Source organism: Squalius cephalus (assembly GCF_949319135.1).
Source record: "Squalius cephalus genome assembly, chromosome: 8".
Classification (NCBI taxonomy): domain Eukaryota; kingdom Metazoa; phylum Chordata; class Actinopteri; order Cypriniformes; family Leuciscidae; genus Squalius; species Squalius cephalus.
Genome location: NC_137129.1, coordinates 13,029,462 through 13,050,253, shown reverse-complemented (window position 1 = coordinate 13,050,253; position 20,792 = coordinate 13,029,462). Strand labels below are relative to the sequence as shown.

The 20,792-nt window shown below is 42.5% G+C and overlaps 1 protein-coding gene across 2 annotated transcripts; it reads left to right on the top strand.

Moving 5' to 3' along the window:
- Positions 1-213: 213 nt before the first annotated feature.
- Positions 214-20,580, top strand: cfap90 (cilia and flagella associated protein 90). 2 transcript variants are annotated; one of them, XM_079879016.1, is made up of 4 exons: positions 214-302; positions 19,184-19,244; positions 20,081-20,197; positions 20,344-20,580. In XM_079879016.1, the coding sequence occupies exons 1-4, from the start codon at positions 286-288 to the stop codon at positions 20,518-20,520; spliced, it is 372 nt and encodes a 123-aa protein (XP_079735142.1). In that variant the 5' UTR covers positions 214-285; the 3' UTR covers positions 20,521-20,580. The 2 variants fall into 2 exon arrangements, with proteins under 2 accessions (XP_079735142.1, XP_079735141.1); XM_079879015.1 differs by lacking the exon at positions 214-302 and having other exon boundaries at positions 19,055-19,244.
- Positions 20,581-20,792: the final 212 nt, after the last annotated feature.

The following is a 20,792-nucleotide window of genomic DNA, read 5'->3' as shown; positions in this document are numbered from 1 at the left end:
TAACAACATTAAAAAACTTGATTTTCACACAGAGGGTCTTTAAATGTTAACAGGCCTTCACAGCACCGCCATCTTTGATTTTTTAATGGGAAGAAAAGCGAGCCTGTGAGGGATATGCATCTCTTCAGTGGGTTGTTCTATTATTCGAGGTGTTTTTGGATTATTCTGTTGACTAAACACTGCAAAAATACCTTTCCAAGAAACTTAAGTAGACATAAAACTCCAGACAACATGAGCTGTGGAAAATGATAAGAGATCTAGGATCTTTATAGCTTTTTCCAGCGGATGGCATTGAAAACACGGTAAGTCTATCCCTCACATCCTTGCTTTACCTGTCATGGCGATGCTCGGAATAAGGCATAGTTGGGCTGTTTCTTATATAGTCTAGTATGTACTGTTATATTAACTAGCATCAGAAACCTGTAACAGTTATAGTAATTATAGTTTCTACTGTTATAGTCTAGTAACTTGACAAACAGAGACATTGAGAGTATTGATTACTTGTGGGTGAAGAAATAGATGCAAGTAAAGTGGTTTCAGTTAGAATGAATGATGGTTTGTGTGATGATCTAGAGATATAAAAGCCAATCTGTTTCATCATTCACTGGTCCATAATACTAAGAGATTGATTTTAAAAATGATTGATATCCCTTTGTGAAGTTCAGAACGTCAAGTGTGTTTGATGAAGGGAGAAGTGAAGCATGTCTGTCATTAAAGGGATAGTTCACTTTGAAATTAAATTTTGGTATGTTTTAGCTTACCTCAAGGGCATCCAAGATGTAGGTGTCTTTGTAGTTTCAATAGTTTCAATTTTGATATTTTTAGGTCAAACAGTTCTTGTCTGTCAGTCATATAATGCAGGTCTATGGTCACCACCTCAAAGAGCATGCACAGAGAAGTCCAAATTAAACAATTCCCCATCGTAAGTACACATTGATGGACTAAGACACGAAACGAGTGGTTTGTATGAGAAAACGAACAGTATTTATATCGTTTTTACCTCTTGTACACAACCACGTCCAAGTGATCTGAGGGTGCGCGCGCTTCCTGGTGTGTGACGTGTGCGCGCGTTCTGGCTTAGTCTGCGCAAGCGCCGGAAAGTGTACAAGAGGTAAAAACGATATAAATACTGTTCGTTTTCTCACACAAACCGCTCGTTTCGTGTCTTAGGCCATCAATGTGTACTTATGATGGGGAATTGTTTAATTTGGACTTCTCTGTGCATGCTCTTTGAGGTGGTGACCATAGACCTGCATTATATGACTGACAGACAAGAACTGTTTGACCTAAAAATATCAAAATTGAAACTACTGCGGAAACAAAGACACCTACATCTTGGATGCCCTTGAGGTAAGCTAAAACATACCAAAATTTAATTTCAAAGTGAACTATCCCTTTAAGCAAAGTATCAGTTACAGGCTTCTCTCAACTGCTTGAGAGAAGTCGGCATGAAACAGATGTTGCGATTGTCTTTTCTTCCCTATTGTAACGTATATCCAAGTAAAACATCACTTTGGAACTAGTAGCAATGACAAAAATTAAATAATGAGTGTATTAGTAGATAATAATAGAGTATTATGAGAGAGAGAGAGAGAGAGAGAGAGAGAGCGCTTCTAGATGCAAATATTACTGTCTCAAAACATGGAGCCAGATGCTACCAGGGCTACAAAGTATCAGCCTGCTAGATGCTAAGCAGAGGGAAGAAGCGAAGGAGCTTCTGTGACATCCAGTGCAAGATCCTTTGGAGAGGGCCATGGCAGGAGCAGCTTTCACAGGAACTTCTGGGAGGAATTCTGACCATGACATGCAGCTCTGCCATACAGTACATACATACTATGACAGTGAAATTTTGTACTGTTCCTAGGCAAGTAATATCACCAGATGCTAATATTACTGCCACAAGCCAAGGGTCACCAGCCAAGACATGGAGGGATGGCCGCTTGTGTCTGGCCACCAGATGCTAAGCTGACTCAAGGAACTTTAGAACTGTGGCGGTAAATAGTGCAAATAAAGTTTCTAATTAATTTGCACTATTTACATATTCCTCTTCATGTCTTATTTAGTGACCTGAAAGAAAAAAAACATTACAATAAGAAACATTTTTAAAATCTTTAAAATGAATAGTGAATATATGCACAAAATCCTTTGTAGCTGATCTTAGGCTCAGTACCTTAAACCATTCATGTAGAAGGATTTTCCTCAAATCAATCCGTTGTCTTGGGTTTTTCTGCAGGAGGGATTGAATCAGGTGGCAGCATTCTGTGCAGAACAATGGAAAAGAGATTATTACCTTGGACAGAATTTACACCTGCTGTCTTTGTATTAAGCTGTAAGATTTGACTATTCTATCCCGCACGGTCAAAAAAAATCAGGAAGAATTCCTGTATTATCCATGTTATCTATTTTTTTTTTAAAGCCACTTGGCTCGGATGTTACTTTTTTCTCTCATTTCTTTATATAATTTAAATTACAATTAATCATCTTTTTTTGTGATGAATGCCATCTTACCGTTTGACCAGCCTGTCTCAGACCAGATGTCGTCATAAATCATCTCCAGGTCTTTGGGTTCTGGAAAGTGTCCATTTAGTGCTTTGTAAGTAATCAGCAATATTTTAAAATTTATACGATGTTTAATAGGGAGCAAATGCAGTGTTTACAGAACTGGGCTAATATGGTCATACTTCCTGGTTCTGGTAAGAACTCGAGCTGCTGTGTTTTGGACCAGCTGTAATCTGTTTATTAAGCGTGCAGGGCAACCACCCATAATAGCATTACAATAATCTAGCCTTGATGTCATGAACACATGGACTAATTGTTCCGCATTTGTCAATGAGAGCATATGACGTGATTTAGATATATTTTTAAGATGGAAAAATGGAAAAAGGTTTTACAGATACTAGACACGTGACTTTCAAATGAAAGATTGGTATCAAAGAGCACACCCAGGTTGCTAACCGACGACGAAGACTTGACAGAGCAGCCATCAAGTGTTAGACAGTATTCTAGTGAGGACGTTTTTTGTCCAATAATTAGAATCTCTGTTTTTTCAGAATGAAGTAGTAGGAAAGTCATCCAATTTTTATATCAGCTATGCATTCCGTTAATTTTGTGAATTGGTAAATTTCGTCAGGGCGTGAATTATTAGAAAAATAATGCACACCCGAGGTGAACGGCCACTCCGCTTCGCGTCGTGACCGCATTACCACCTCGGGTGTGCATTATTTTTCTAATAATTCAACGGCCTGTTGTCAATTATTCCTTACTTAATGCAATTCCACTAATGCCAAAACAATTTTCGAGTCTATTTAAAAGAATGTTGTGGTCAATGGTATCAAATGCAGCACTAAGATCGAGTAACACTAATAGAGAGATAGGCCTACAACCATGATCGGATGATAAGAGCAAATCATTTGTGACTCTAATGAGAGCAGTCTCAGTACTATGGTACGGTCTAAATCCTGACTGAAAATCCTCGCAGATATCATTTCTTTCTAAAAAGGAACATAGTTGTGAGGAGCTTAGTCGATATAAGGTCTAACACACATGTTGTCGATTTAGATGATTTAATGAGTTTAACGAATTCTTCCTCTTCTATAGCAATGAATGAATAAAATTTTTCCTTAGGGAGACTACAATGCACTGCCTGATGCGATACTGTAGTAGACGGTTGCATAGTTATAATTTTCTCCCTGATGTTATCAATCTTATAAGTGAAGAAGTTCATAAAGTCATTACTGCTGTGCTGCTTGGGAACTTCTGGGCTTGAAGCTTTATTTTTCGTTAGTTTAGCCACTGTTTCAAATAAATACCTAGGGTTTTGTTAATTTTCTTCTAATAGGGTTGAAAAATAAGCAGATCTAGCAGCTTTTAAAGGGATAGTTCGGCCAAAAATGATATTTAACCCATGATTTACTCACCCTCAAGCCGTTCGAGATCCATATGTCAATCTTTTTTCAGACGAACACATTTTCAGTTATTTTAGAAAATGTCTTAGATCTTTCAGTGGTTATAATGTGAAGCTATGGGATCCACCTCCTTCAAGTCCCAAAATGTGCATGCATCCTTCACAAAAGTAATCCATCCGGCTCCAGGGGGATAAACGAAGGCCTTCTGAGGGTAATCCGTGCGGTTTTGTCGTAAAAATATACATATTTAAAACTTTATAAACGAAAATAACTGGCTTCCGGTAGCGGTCGACGCGCGTTCACAGAGATGGATGCTGGCGTATGACGTAGGACGTAGCGTAGGAAGCATCGTGACGTAGAACGAACGTGACAGCGCAGCTAGAGAGCAGAGCAAAACAAAACTCTACGTTCGTTCTACGTCACAACGCTTCAAAAGGCCTTCGCTAATTTTTTTTGTTACGATTTAACCTAGACGGATCGTAATAATGTGTGATGTTGAGTAAGCTATATTTAGCAGTATAAACAACAAGGAATGATAGTAAATAATGATTCAAAACAGAAAGATATACGAAGCTTACAGATGCAAACCAACGCAACAGCAGCAGCAGCAACAAGGCAGACAGGAGCAATCAATCCTATGGAGAGGCTTGTGAATTCTCTAAAGAATATAGTCTCAAGTATATAATACATACCACAAAATCTTTCATAGCCAGATTCTTGCAGGGAATCCCTGCACCCGAAGTCAATCAGTTTGACCTGAAGTGTTTCTGTGTTGATCAGCAGGTTCTCCACCTTAATGTCACTGTGGGAAACTCCACGGCGACAGCACATGTGAGCGGCCATTGTTGCTTGCGTCATGATAAACCGTGCCGTTTCCTCATTGAGGATGCCTTCGTGATGATCCAAAAAATTCCACAGATCTTCGCAGGGTGAGGGACACTCCAAGACCATGATATATTGGTTAGGCTGGTCCTGCCAGTCCAGCAGCTCAATGATCTCTTGAACTTTGGGGCCCCTATTGGGCGATAAAACAATAATGATAATGATAGGAGCAAAAATCTGCCTTTAAACTTGAAAGAAATAAAGATTTGACATTTATCGTGATAATTATCGATATCGACTGATATAAAACAATTATCGTGATAAATTTTAGTGGCCATATCGCCCAGCCCTAGTTAACAGGCCGTCCTCTAATGGGAGGGATGCTGGGATGAACAGGCTGGAAGAAAGATAATTTGTAAGAAAATGACTATACCTCAAGGCCATCCTCCAAGCGTTTCCCTTCATAAACACACCCGAATGCTCCCTCACCAAGCATTCTGCCGATTTCAAACTGGCTCAGAATGTCGCCTGTTAAAAGATTAATCGTTAAAGTTGACATGAAATGTCAAGCATGGACAGCAGTGAGTGTAATGTTTGAGATATGGCAGTAAACTCACCCTCAGTTGTCACGTCCACTCTGAGACCTGGTGCTGGACTGTGGTGGACTGGAGCTGGAGGGGTTTGAACCTGCAGATCTGCAGGAGGAAGGACTTCGAGACCACAGGATAGAGGTTCCTGAAGACCATGACTCTCTAGAGCACAAGTACTGTCCTGTAGAGAATTTTGATCTAAAGCAGGGAATATCAAACAAAAGCATGTTTCAAACAAATAATTAAACACTGCATAGTCATATTATGGTGATTCTTCATTTACTAGCTGAATTCTTAAAAAAATAAAAGTTCTTCAATGTTTCATCTGTTTAAATATTTAAGACATGTCCTTTAAAAAAAATTATTATGAATGTGTGATGGTGTGAATTTGTAACATATGGTAATTACTGGCACTTCATCCTAGGCAACAGAAAAATTCACCTAATTAATTAAGTTCCCATTAATGGGAACTTATATATATACCTGAACATTATGCAGACTTCATGATGTACAGAGCTCTAGTAAACAGAAAACAGTTACATATTTTTAAATGGTCATTTGATTTACCCTCAGCATATGTCTCATGTATCTTGGTCTGAGCTGCCACTCCGGTCACAGAAGTGAGGAGACGGCAGCTTCTCAAAACTATCCATCCTCCTCCTCCTCTTTCTCATTGGCATTGGGTTTCAGCCACATCGGTGCTGGATGTTGAGGATGTGCTCTCGTGGGAGTCGTACACCTAAGCACTCCGAGAACTTTGTTTTCTCTTTCGGCCAATGATAAAAGATGTCCGCTTGGTTTCATCTGTGTTTAAAGATATATGACATGCCCTGGAATAAAAATCTGATTATGGCCTTGATTTAACTTCAACTGATTTTTGATCAAATGTGTGATGGTGTGGATTTGCAGTGGTCTGATCCTCCACTTTCTGACCCTCTCAAGAACTACTTTTCTGTCTCTCCTGATTTTCACTTCCCTGACTAACAGGCCGCTGATATACAAACATTACACATAAAAGAGATTTGACCTTTTGTCCAATATCACAATAAACTAAGAACATATAAAACAAATGCACAAAAATGTGTCTTCCAAATATTAATATATATCCAAATTCATTTGTAACTTTTAGGGTCAATACTCAATACCTTATACCATTTATGGAGAAGGATTGCCCTCAAAGCAATCCGCTGCTTTGGGTTTTTCCGCAGGAGGGATTGAATCAGGTGGCAGCATTCTGTGCAGAACGATGGAAGAGAGTCAGATTATTACCTTAAACTTTACACCTGCTGTCTTTCTATTAAGATGTAAGATTAGACTATGCTATACTATATGGTAAAAAAATCAGGAAGAATTCCTGCATAATTCAAGCAGCCATCTTTTATAAAGCTATCTGGTTTTGGTGTTACTTTTACCTCTTTGTTTCATTTGTTCTATTTTGGTGATTTAGAATTACAATTGATCATCTTTTTTGTGATGAATGCCATTTTACCGTTTGACAAGCCAGGATCAGACCAGATGTCGTCATAAATCATCTCCAGGTCTCTGGGTTGTGGAAAGGGTCCACACACCAACAGGAATAAGAGCACTCCCAGAGACCACACAATAGCGGGTCTAGCGTGGTACTTGCCCTCTGTGTTGAACGGCAGTACTTTTCTGTGCCTAGAAAGAAAGAGATTTGTCTGATGGTTAAGCTTGAAATCACATAGCATGTTTTCTCTAGATGATGATACACAGGGCAACTTTTTGAGCAATGTTGCTGGAGAATGTTGCCGTCAACGGGCAACCAGGTGAGACATGACCCACGACCGATCTAAAGTATCCAGATAGAAATTTGTTGCTCATTCTCAATGGGAAAGCACCCAAGCAAGTTGCCCCGTGTATCATCACCTTCTGTATCCATTAGAGTAAATAAATAATTTAGTTGTTTTTATTCACCATTGTGGAGCGTTAAAAGTAAGATCAATCCATGGCCAAACCAGGCGTGAGGCGACATATTTAGTGAGAACATATTTGTCTAAATTTGAAAAATAAAACTCTTTTCAAAACTTGATTCATAATACATACCACGGAAGATGTCATAGGCAGCCTCTTGCAGGAAAAGCCCGCACCCAAAGTCAATCAGTTTGACCTGAAGTGTTTCTGTGTTGATCAGCAGGTTCTCCATCTTAATGTCACAGTGGAAAACTCCACGGCGACAGCATATGAGAGCGGCCATTGTTGCCTGCTTCACGATAAGCCATAAGCCGTGCTGTTTCCTCATTGAGGATGCCGTTGTTCGAAAACACATCTTTGGAGGGTGAAGGACGCTCCATGACCATGATATATTGGTCAGTCTGATCCTGCCAGTCCAGCAGCTCAATGATCTCATGAAATTGTGCATTTTACAACAAGGGTTAACAGGCCGATCTCTAATGGGATGGGTGCGGTATGACCAGGCTGGAAGAAAGATCATTGTTAGTTGGAGGATTTTTATAATATTTTATAATAAGAATTTTTGTCCAGTTTTGGAATTTTTTTATGTTTTCATGTTCTAAATTGAAAACAGTCAAAACACAGTGAGTGTCGCCTACTTACAATTTTGATGTATCTACTGCTCTCTGACTTTTGGACAAATTTCACTGCCACCTATTCAACAAAACAAAACATTTACATTACAATTACATCTACAACATGTCAATTGCACTACATAGTGAACATATACCATAAAAGGACTTGAAATGGATATAGTGAGACAAAAGAATTTGCTAAAACTTGTAAGAAAATGACTATACCTCAAGGCCATCCTCCAAGCGTTTCCCTTCATAAACACACCCGAATGCTCCCTCACCAAGCATTCTGCCGATTTCAAACTGGCTCAGAATGTCGCCTGTTAAAAGATTAATCGTTAAAGTTGACATGAAATGTCAAGCAGTGAGTGTAATGTTTGAGATATGGCAGTAAACTCACCCTCAGTTGTCACGTCCACTCTGAGACCTGGTGCTGGACTGTGGTGGACTGGAGCTGGAGGGGTTTGAACCTGCAGATCTGCAGGAGGAAGGACTTCAAGACCACTGGATAGAGGTTCCTGAAGACCATGACTCTCTAGAGCACAAGTACTGTCCTGTAGAGAATTTTGATCTAAAGCAGGGAATATCAAACAAAAGCATGTTTCAAACGAATAATAATTACACACTGCATAGTCATATTATGGTGATTCTTTTGTTAAAATTTTTATTATTTTTTTTCAACTGTATATAGTTTTTTGAACAATCCTTGTTTAAATATTTAAGACATGTCTTGTAATTCCAAAATATGAATAAAAGTTTATATATATACACATATATATATATCCTCCCCCCACAGGGTCCGGCCGGGCTCAGCCCGAAGGAGCGATGTGGGGCCGCCTTCCCGTGGGCTCACCACCTGCAGGAGGGACTGTAAGGGGCCGGTGCTGAGAGGATTGGGCGGCAGTCGAAGGCGGGGGCCTCGACAACCCGATCCCTGGGCATGGAAACTAGCTCTAGGGACGTGGAATGTCACCTCGCTGGCGGGGAAGGAGCCTGAGATTGTGCGTGAGGTAGAGAGGTTCCGACTAGAGATAGTCGGGATCACCTCTACGCACGGCTTGGGCTCTGGAATCACACCCCTTGAGAGAGGATGGACTCTTCACCACTCTGGAGTTGCCCATGGTGAGAGGCGGCGGGCTGGTGTGGGTTTGCTTATAGCCCCCCAGCTCAGCCGCCATGTGTTGGAGTTCACCCCGGTGAATGAGAGGGTCGTTTCCCTGCGCCTACGGGTCGAGGATAGGTCTCTCACTGTCGTGTGTGCCTACGGGCCAAACGGCAGTGCAGAGTACCCGGACTTCTTGGAGTCTCTGGGAGGGGTGCTGGAAAGTGCTCCGACTGGGGACTCCATCGTTCTACTGGGAGACTTCAACGCCCACGTGGACATCTGGAGGGGCGTGATTGGGAGGAACGGCCCCCCTGATCTGAACCCGAGCGGTGTTCAGTTATTGGACTTCTGTGCTAGTTACAGTTTGTCCATAACGAACACCATGTTCAAGCATAAGGGTGTCCATCAGTGCACGTGGCACCAGGACACCCTAGGCCGTAGGTCGATGATCGACTTTGTGGTCGTTTCATCTGACCTGCGGCCGTATGTCTTGGACACTCGGGTAAAGAGAGGGGCGGAGCTGTCAACTGATCACCACCTGGTGGTGAGTTGGATCCGATGGTGGGGGAGGAGGCTGGACAGACTCGGCAGACCCAAGCGTACTGTGAGGGTCTGCTGGGAACTTTTGGCCGAGTCTCCTATCAGAGAGATCTTCAACTCCCACCTCCGGCGGAGCTTCTACCAGATCCCGAGGGAGGCTGGAGATATTGAGTCCGAGTGGACCATGTTCTCCACCTCCATTGTCGAAGCGGCCGCTCGGAGCTGTGGCCGTAAGGTCTCCGGTGCCTGTCGAGGCGGCAATCCCTGAACCCGGTGGTGGACACCGGAAGTAAGGGATGCCGTCAAGCTGAAGAAGGAGTCCTATCGGGCCTGGTTGGCTTGTGGGACTCCTGAGGCAGCTGACGGGTACCGGCAGGCCAAGCGAACTGCAGCCCGGGTGGTTGTGGAGGCAAAAACTCGGGCCTGGGAGGAGTTCGGTGAGGCCATGGAGAAGGACTATCGGCTGGCCTCGAAGAGATTCTGGCAAACCGTCCGGCGCCTCAGAAGGGGGAAGCAGTGCCCTACCAACGCTGTCTACAGTAGAGGTGGGGAGCTGTTGACCTCAACTGGGGATGTCGTTGGACGGTGGAAGGAATACTTTGCGTGGTGGTTGGGGACAGTGCCTCTCGGATGGCAGACCAGGCCGTGGAACACTGGACCAGCTCTATACTCTCTACAGGGTGCTGGAGGGTTCATGGGAGTTTGCCCAACCAGTCCACATGTGCTTTGTGGATTTGGAGAAGGCATTTGACTGTGTCCCTCGCGGCGGCCTGTGGAGGGTGCTCCGGGAGTGTGGGGTCCGGGGTCCTTTGCTAAGGGCTGTCCGGTCCCTGTACGACCGAAGCAGGAGCTTGGTTCGCATTGCCAGCAGTAAGTCAGACTTAATACCCGGTGCATGTTGGACTCCGGCAGGGCTGCCCTTTGTCACCGGTTCTGTTCATAATTTTTATGGACAGAATTTCTAGGTGCAGCCAGGGGCCGGAGGGTGTCGGGTTTGGTGACAACACGATTTCGTCTCTGCTCTTTGCGGATGATGTTGTCGTGTTGGCCTCATCAAGCCAGGACCTTCAGCATGCACTGGGACGGTTTGCAGCCGAGTGTGAAGCGGCTGGGATGAGAATCAGCACCTCCAAATCCGAGGCCATGGTCCTCAGTCGGAAAAGGGTGGCTTGCCCACTTCAGGTTGGTGGAGAGTTCCTGCCTCAAGTGGAGGAGTTTAAGTATCTTGGGGTTTTGTTCACGAGTGAGGGAAGGATGGAACGAGAGAATGACAGACGGATCGGTGCAGCTTCTGCAGTAATGCGGTCGATGTACCGGTCTGTCGGGGTGAAGAAAGAGCTGAGCCGCAAGGCGAAGCTCTCGATTTACCGGTCAATCTACGTTCCTACTCTCACCTATGGTCATGAGCTTTGGGTCATGACCGAAAGGACAAGATCCCGGATACAGGCGGCCGAAATGAGCTTTCTCCGCAGGGTGGCTGGGCGATCCCTTAGAGATAGGGTGAGAAGCTCGGTCACTCGGGAGGAGCTCAGAGTAGAGCCGCTGCTCCTCCACATCGAGAGGGGTCAGCTGAGGTGGCTCGGGCATCTGTTCCGGATGCCTCCTAGACGCCTTCCCGGGAAGGTGTTCCGGGCACGTCCCACTGGGAGGAGACCCCGGGGAAGACCTAGGACACGCTGGAGAGACTATGTCTCCCGGCTGCCCTGGGAACACCTCGGTGTTCCCCCGGAAGAGCTGGAGGAAGTGTCTAGGGAGAGGGAAGTCTGGGCATCTCTGCTTAGACTGCTGCCCCCGTGACCCGGCCCCGGATAAGCGGAAGAAAATGGATGGATGGATGGATGTCTTGGAATTCAAAAATATGATCATTGGCTTAATCAAACTTCAGATTAATTTTGATATAATGTGTGGTGGTGTGGATGGATTTGTTATGGTCATTTAATTTGACTTACCCTCTGCACTTCTCTCATTTATCGGTGCAGTAGTCTGGTCTGAACTCTCCATCCTCTTGCTCTTTCTCATTGGCAGCTCATTTTCCTCAAAAACACTAACAGGTTGATGGGAACTTACGTTGCGTCGAGATTGACGCTATGGGGGGGGGGGGGGGGGCTTTGTGTGATAATGTCTTGAAGCACATGTAAAATCAGTCCAATGGTGTGGCGGAACGTCAGATGCGGGTGACGTCACGAACCAGGAAGCTATAAAGCCTGCTCAAATACAGAAAGCATCAGCTTCTGTGTCTTCAGTAGCGCTCTCTGTGAAACTGTCCCGTTATTTGGTGTTGTTTGTCTTTATATCATATCTATATATCTATATATCTATATATATATATATATAAAGCACTATGGCGAGCAAGCAGCAGTTTAGACAGTGTGTGCACCCCTGCCCTCGTTATTTAACGGGTGGGGACACCCACGTTCTTTGTGTTGCTTGTTTGGGTGAGAAGCATGCCCAGTCAGCACTCGAGGGTGCTGGCTGTCAGCATTGTGACGCGCTTCCATTGCGTACGCTCCGATCCCGCCTGGCGTTCTTTCGCGAGGACATTCAGGTTCATGTTCCCCAGGGCTCTGGTCCCGCTGCTGCCGAGGCACAGCGGCGATTGCAGTCTTGGGGTTCGCAAATGGATCTATCAGAGGGGTTTGAGATGGGCCCAGCCTTATCTCAGCCTTCACCTGGTAGATCTAGTGCCTCTTCTCAGGGTTTGGAAGCACACGCTGCGGTTCCTTCCGCCTCGATGGAGGCACCAATATTGCAGCTATCCAGTTCTGAGGAGTTGGATGTTGTCAGAATTGATGCTGAGTCTGAAGATTCGCCACCTCAGTCTCATGCTTTTGAAGAGCTAATTGAGGTAGTGACCAGAGCAGTCGAAATACTTAGTATTGAGTGGCCAGCTAATAAGCAGGACGTTCGTTCAAAAAGCAAGCTCGACGAACGTTTCCTGCCCACGAGATCACAACCTCAATGCCGGAGCCTTCTGTTTTCCCCCGATCTCCACAATGAGGTGTCGAGATCGTGGGAGAAACCAGTTTAGAGTGTTTAGTTCACAAACGTCCAACTATTCATCTATATCCAACTATAGAGAGCATGGTTATGGGGAGATGCCGAAGGTGGAGGAGACGCTTGCGAGCTATTTCTCTCCAGCGACGGCATCTTCCCTAAAGGTTGTTCCCGCTGGTGGGCAAAGCTTATTCTGCCGCTGGTCAAGCTGCAGCTTGTCTCCACACTATGTCACTTTTACAAGCGTATAAGGCTGAATTATTGGGAGATTTGGATGAGAATGGGGGTATTGGTCCTGAGGTTGTGTATGAACTACGTCGAGCCACAGATCTTTCTCTCAGGGCCACCAAGGAGATGGCAAAATCTATCGGCCATTCTATGGCAGCCCTGGTGGCCACTGAGAGGCATTTGTGGCTCAACCTCAGCAATATTAAGGAGAAAGAGAAAAAGTTTCTGATGGATGCTCCTCTTTCCACTTCTGGACTCTTCGGCGATGCTGTTAATTCCGCCGTTGAAAAGTTTCAAGAGTTATCTAAACAGGCAGCCGCCTTTCAGAAGCTCCTCCCCCGTCGTTCTCATCCTGAGGCTGCTGAGCAGAAGCAGCCTCAATCTTCCAAATCTAGCTCTTCCCATCGTGCCACTCAAAAGCAGAGCGTTGCCTCCCGTGCTCCCCCACAGAAATAGACTGGTACCTCTGGTAGAATCTTTGACAGCGTGGAAGCTACTGCCAAATGTTTCTCATTGGGTCCTGCAGACCATAGAAAAAGGGTATCAAATACAGTTTGGGTCTCGCCCACCTCGGTTTATGGGGGTCCTACCCACAGTGGTGGACCCCAAGCAGGTTCTGCTTATGGAACAAGAAGTGAACACTCTGTTAAAGAAAGGGGCCATAGAATATGTACCTCCCTCCAACAGGGAAACCGGGTTTTACAGTCGGTACTTCATAGTTCCAAAAAAGGATGGGGGATTGCGTCCCATTCTGGATATTCGAGTTCTAAACGAGTCCGTCATGCAACTCAAGTTCAAAATGTTAACATTGAGACAGATCGTGCCACAGATCAGGTCCGAGGACTGGTTTGTCACGATAGATCTCAAGGACGCATATTTCCATATTTCCATCCGTCCATGTCACAGGAAGTTCCTGAGGTTTGCTTTCGGGGGCAAAGCTTACCAATACCGAGTTCTTCCATTCGGCCTAGCTTTATCACCCCGCACTTTCACCAAATGCGTGGATGCAGCTCTGGCACCCCTGCACCTTCAGGGTATTCACATTATGAACTACATCGACGATTGGTTGATTCTAGCTCAGTCGCATCAGATGGTGGTTCGGCATCGAGATGTCATTCTCGCCCATATGAAAGAGTTGAGGTTACGGCTAAATGCCAAAAAGAGTGTGCTTTCTCCACTTCAGAGGACCACTTTTCTAGGCGTGGTTTTGGATTCAGTGTCGATGCAGGCGCACCTGTCACTGCCACGTATAGAGTCCATCCTTGCAGCTGTGAAAAGTATAAAGCTAGGCCAGTCACTCACTGTCAAACAGTTCCAGAGACTGTTGGGCCTCATGGCAGCAGCTTCCAACGTGATACCTTTTGGACTACTGCACATGAGGCCCCTGCAGTGGTGGCTCAGGACCAGGGGTTTTTCCCCGAGGGGCAACCCATTTCGCACAATCAGGGTCACGCGGCGCTGCTTACGTGCCCTGGTTATGTGGAAGAAACCTTGGTTCCTTAGTCAGATGTTAGATAATTATATAGTCTTATTAAATATTGTTTATCCTTATTATTATTTAATGGGGCTATCAGTAAATTAGCCTAATTATAATCAACACCTGCAAGTGGACACTTTGAAGAGTAAAAATTACAGAAGGTTAAGTTAAAACTAACTGCATATATGGTAATCAAATTGCACTTCCAAAAGTCATACATTTGTGAAAAAAGAAAAAACTAAATAAATTAATATACAAATTTCTTTTAAGTATAATAAATAAAACATAAAAAGCAAAGATCAGTACATTTAATGAACAAAACCGGTTCTATACATGGCAGACAGTAGTCAAAAGCCGGACGATAAAGTTCGGTAAACGTCCAGGAAACATCCACAAATCCAAAGGAGCAAAGAAACGAATGAGACTAAATAGCAGACAAATGAAATGAAACACTAAACGGTGCAAGCGAGGAGTTGTAGGTGAAATGAAGTTGTAGGTTGTGTTTGAATAATTATGTATCTTATTTAGCTGAGATAAATAAAACGCAATACTCACGTATCCTTGCTCGATGAAGAATGAGACAACACAATCAGCCCAACGGGCGGTTGAAATTTAAAAGTCTGATTTTCGCGCTTCAGGGCAGTGACGAGTACATATGTAGTCCAGTGGTTGTCCAGACACCCTAGGCACAACCTTAAGCAATGGCCCTTAACGGTGGTTGAATGTCAACATTGTGACAACGCTGTAACAACCTTCACCACACAAGCAGGGTTTTTCCTGGCTCAAAATGAGGCATTTGAAATTTTTGTACATTTTAAAGATAAATTCATTAATCTGGTGCACTTTGAGTCACCCAAATCCACTGTTAAAAATAAAAAAAATCAACCCGCAAACCACCCATATTCTTTGATTTAGATATCTGCATCTGATCACATTACAATTATTCAAATTCTCAGTGTTAAGCATGATAATATTGTAACATATCACACTGAAGTTGGCTAATTAAAAATGAACATTTATTTAAAATAAAAGTTCTTCTTTTGGCAAAATTACATTTCCTTAATAGCCTTAACAGAGGCTTTACTCCATTCAAACTTAAATTGTCAATGTTTCATTACATCACTGTTTGAAAACAGAATAATTTTTTTGTACCTTTATAAGGTTTTATTTTATTAAATGTTTGCTCCATCTTTCATTTCAAATTCTTAAATTTGATCAATATATTCAATTAAAATAACAAGACATTAGGCTGTTTCCAATCAAATTAAATAATTTAGATTGAAAAAGTATAACTGTATTAAATTAGATTATTTTAAATATTTTTGAATATACAAATAAGCAATGTTGAAAAGAATGATACTTTGAAACTAAACCGCCAGTAGGAGGCGGCAGGCGACCGTCTTAATGAGCGAGTCATTGAGTCATTCATTCAAACGATTCGTTCAAAAGGCTGATTCATTCAGAATGAGGCAGTTTATGAATAGGTAATTGAATCTTTGACTCAACCGATTCGTTCAAAACGCTGAATCATTCAGTAATGAAACACGGCTGAGTGTTGCTGTGAGATGCGCTGTGGTTCTGCTGTGATCTTTGTTTGGAACTATTTTCGCTGCTGAAACAGAACAAAAACAGTCATTGCGTCTCAAATGTAAGTGACTTAATTTTAACTATTTGTTTATTGAACTGTTATGAAATCAGTCTCGGTTTCAATCTTGATGGCATTCAGGAAAACATCACTCTGATCGTGTGTAGCCTAGGCTATGGTGTTTATTAACTATAATATGTTATAAATAACAGCACGAGCCTCAACAGCGCAACTTTGTTACCGTCAGTACATTAGGTAGGCCTATATTATTATCAACTATAGGCTATCAATCGCCACTTGCATTAAATTAAATAAAACAGAATCACCCTCACGTTTTCGGTGATTCGGAATATTTTTATATCAATTTTTTTTTTTAATCAGGGCATTTGTCCGGATGGGCTACAATTATCTCTCATTTTTCCCTTCAAAAAAGAAAGAAAGAAAAAAAAACACACGTGTCCCGGACAAAGTATATGGTCCCAGACAAGCGTTATTGTCGAGTCCTCCTGATATGTTTTCCTTGATTGGTTTTCCATGAAGAGAATTACGTTGTTGAAAACGAAAGTAGAGTGACGCACGTTCATTGCGTTTTACCGTGATGAGAGTTCCGTGTCTTTATTAAACTCAACACAAAATTATTTATCTGTCATCCACCCTCGATTAATTGGAATGGAATGTTTTTATTACTTATCCGCGCACTGCGCGCAGCAGCTGCACTATACGGTTTGAGAATGGACACAAGTGGTAACCGCAACAGAACCGTCACGGTGGAAAAAGTGTATCTGACCATGACTGTCTGTCCGAGTTTTGTCGAGAGCCGGAGGCGGCACGAAATTTGACGGAGGCGGCCGCCTCATAATTCTCTATGCAGGAAAAACCCTGACAAGGTATTTATAGCAACCTTTTGGCCATGTTGATAAAACGTTGTTAGAAGGTTGGATACGTTGTGCCAACGTTCTGTGTTTGCTGGGAGGGGATTTACAAGCACTGTCGGTTGCTCCCTCATGCTTGGAATTCGCACCTGGTATGGTCAAAGCATTTCTGCATCCTAGACCAGGTTATATCCCCAAGGTCCCCACTAATGTGGTCAGACCTGTTATTCTGCAGGCCTTTTGTCCTCCTCCCTTTCAGAATGCGGACCAGGAAAGAAATAATTTGCTCTGCCCAGTACGGGCGTTAGATGCTTATGTCCACAGAGCTGCCCTGTGGCGTAAAACTAATCAACTGTTTGTGTGTTTTCGGGTCCCCAAAAATGGGGTCCCCTGCATCTAAGCAAAGAATGAGCAAGTGGGTGGTTGAGGCCATTTCACTTGCTTATGAGGCGGCCGGACAGCCTTCCCCTATGGCTGTCCGGTCTCACTCTACAATGGCGGCCTCCAAGGCCCTTATATCAGGAGTTTCCCTTCAGGACGTTTGTGATGCGGCCGGCTGGTCCTCACCGCACACTTTCGTCAGATTTTACTCTCTGGACTTGGACTCTACACCAGGGTCTCAGGTGTTGTCATCCTAGTGCTGCTCACTCGATTTCACACAGGACAGACATTCGTAGCTATGGTGGCGTTGGTATAGACGTTCCCCATAGCGTCAATCTCGACGCAACGCGAGTTCCCTTGAAAGGGAACGCCTAGGTTACGACTGTAACCTCGGTTCCCTGAAGAGGGAACGAGCGTTGCGTCACCTTGCTATATCTCCTTCATGCCTGTCAGCGACTACTTTAGACTGTACGAAGCTGACGCTCTCTGTTTTCGAGCAGGCTTTATAGAGAGCCTAAGTCCCTCCCCTTCCGGTCGACCACCATGGGACCTTATTTCGGAAAAATATTGTATGGTAGTCAATGGCGAGAGACAACAAATATTTTGATCTCGTTTGAATTGTGCCCTGATTTACACATATGATGTTTGTCAATTTAAAAGATACATTTTAAAGTCAAGAAAGTCGCAGCTTGATGTAAAACTGCTGAGGTATAAGACTGTGAAAATACGTAATTACAAAGACTACAAACCCAGAAGGCGCACGTGCGACGTCATACCTTTTCTCTCAATGAATGAAGCTAACTTTACTGAAGCTAACGTCTGTCATTTTTTCTATAGTCTTACATTATAATCGTAACGTAACGCCGTCATGCCTGAGTGTTTTGAGCCAGAATACACACATACGAGCAACGGATCTTGTGACGTACATAGTGGGAGACGAGAGATGTAGTTCATTGAGCGATTTTCACATAAAACTAAACGTTACTCTTCTGTTTTATGACAAACTGCGACTTTCTTGACTTTCATAATTACCTTTTAAATTGACAAACATCATATGTGTAATTCAGGGCACAGTTCAGACGGAATAAAAAGATAAGTTGTCTCTCGCCATTGACTTCCATACATATTTTTTCCGAAATAAGGTCCCATGAGCCGGAAGCGGAGGGGCGGGACTTAGGCTCTCTATAGCTTCCTGGTTCGTGACGTCACCCGCATCTGACGTTCCGCCACACCATTGGACTGATTTTACATGTGCTTCAAGACATCATCACGCAAAGCGCACCCCCGAAGTATAACTTTTACCTTAAGGTGATGATACACAGGGCAACTTTTTGAGCAATGTTGCAACTGACAGATGACTATGGGCACGGAAAAAACCCTTAGCAGCTAGCAGCTAACTTAACTGTTAAAAGGACAAGATATCGCAGCGAACATTCAAACGGATTTTTTTTTAAATTATGAATATGACTGACCTGAAGGAAAATGATATATCTACTGTAAATGCAGGTACATTCGCTTACTCGATATCCCACAATACTCTACTATAGCTTTAATGAACAATATCGATGAGATCAAACATGAGGCTAGGGGTGTTGTGTAGTGATAGCAGCTAGCCAGCTACATAGAACAGTTGGGTGAAGCGGTCATAGCCGTGTTTTATCGTGAATAAAGCACAGCCAATCAGAATCAAGGATTGGAACTAACCGTTTTATAAAATGGAATATTTTAATGTTTTTAAATATAGTTAAATAAAATAATAAATTAATAAATCACTTTAAATTGAAAAATAAAATTGACACATTTAAAACTGTTTAATTCATGTTTTATAAGGATAAAAACAACAATAATAATAAATGCACATTTTAAAATGTTTTGAAAAATTGCTAGTTCTGTTTCCTTGTCCATTCGCCAATTGCTTTCTTTGTCGTTTTTTCTGGTTATAACCATTTCTTTATCTCTTCCAATGGTATAAACGCCTGAAGTTTTCCTGAGGTTTGTTTCCTAGCAACCGCAGACGCCGAGTTGTCACTGTGTGTAGAAATTTAACCTCACCTCTCCAGTGATAAAAGTGTGACTGTTGTAATGGACGTTTTATCCGAAGCGAAGTCTAAACCACTTTCCTCTCTGTCTGTATTCAGCTTTATACCAGCCAGAAGAACAGAGCCCAAAGAAATGCGTTATTTCAACTGCAGCCCCAAGGTAAGATGCATTGCTCATTTAAGTTAGGCGTTTTCGTGTTTTTAAAGCAACAACCCCAAATGAATGTCGCTGCCACGTATATCGTGCTGCTAAAATATCAAGCCACGTGGCATTTGCAAATAAATGATGCTGGAACAATAAATATTTTGGTAGCATTTATCTGGTAAAAAATAAATCAATAAATAAATAAATAATATCTGGTTCCTATACTTTTACTACTAACATATTTTTGTCTAGATCTTTCTTTAAATGGCTTTAGGTTTTATCTAATGCATAGGTTTTCAATATTTTAGACGCCATCCTAGAATTTAGAAGGCAGCTATATATATTTATGTGTAAAGACCAAAAATGCACTATTTTGAAAATATGCATAAAATAGTATTTGTAAAATATTTTGTTTCTTTTACGTTACATTATTACTTTTTTGTACTCACTATATATATATATATATATATATATATATATATATATATACTCTGCTGTACTGTAGATGTAATTTATTTAGATTTATTATTTATTTAAAATCAATTAAAGTTTATTTTAATATAATTTTATGTATCTTATTCAGTTTCTTTTAGTTTAGTCTTATTTATTTTTACACTGTTTTTCTTTAGACTTATCCATATACACCCTAGCACTCCCTTGTCTTTGAAACCCCCTGATCTAATGCAATGACATTCATACATTTTTAAGTTCATCTCAGATATCTAAATAGCTTTTGGGTACATCAAAGTACCATGGTATTACCTTCTGATATCATTGTACCAAGTTGATTCTGTACATTTATTTTCAAAATAACATTTTCTAAAACCGATTTTGTCAATTTCCTCGTACAGGCCCCAGAGAGGTCTCTATATGACTGTTTACATCAGAGCACTGAGGGCTATGATAACAAACTCCACCGAGATGACAGAGCGCACGCCAAATCCCGAGGCCTGGACATCTTCAGTGAGGTGTGTTCTCCTTAACTCCCGGTGATCCATCCATGAAGGCTCAGCAGTTCATGCATTGTCTGTTGTTCTTTTTTTAAACAATGCTCACTAGAGGAACCCATTCTAGAGTTAATCCCTATATGTTTTATCTCATCCTCTCATTTTAGGAATCATCTAGACCAGCACCCGTCCTGTCGTCATCAGAGTATGGCCAATATTCTCCACTGCAGTCCGACTCTGGGGGGAGCTTTGCTCGTGTTGCTCACATTCGTTCTGATTTCTACAACAAGAATGGAATCACCTGGAATGCGGAGGAAGGCTATGGATCTGTGACACCTGTCTAAACGTGTCTCTTACTTACGGTCACATCTTTGAGCGCACATTACAGTCGATGTCAAAACAAACGTCTGTGCATTTACTGTATGTCTGCTACATGCACAGCAGATTGTTACTAACATTTATACAGTATACGTATTAAACATGCTTTTGATGTTATTGAGTGAATTAAAAAAAATGTCAAAAACATATATATATATATATATATATATATAAAATTTCATAATGCAGAAAAAAGCATACTGTAAAGGCCCGTTCACACCAAGCACGATAACTATAA

Coding starts and splice junctions, on each gene's coding strand:
- cfap90 (XM_079879015.1), top strand. CDS start 19,128: ATGGACGTTTTATCCGAAGCGAAGTCTAAACCACTTTCCTCTCTGTCT. Junction 19,245..20,080: donor ATTTCAACTGCAGCCCCAAG/GTAAGATGCATT, acceptor TTCCTCGTACAG/GCCCCAGAGAGGTCTCTATA. Junction 20,198..20,343: donor GCCTGGACATCTTCAGTGAG/GTGTGTTCTCCT, acceptor CTCTCATTTTAG/GAATCATCTAGACCAGCACC.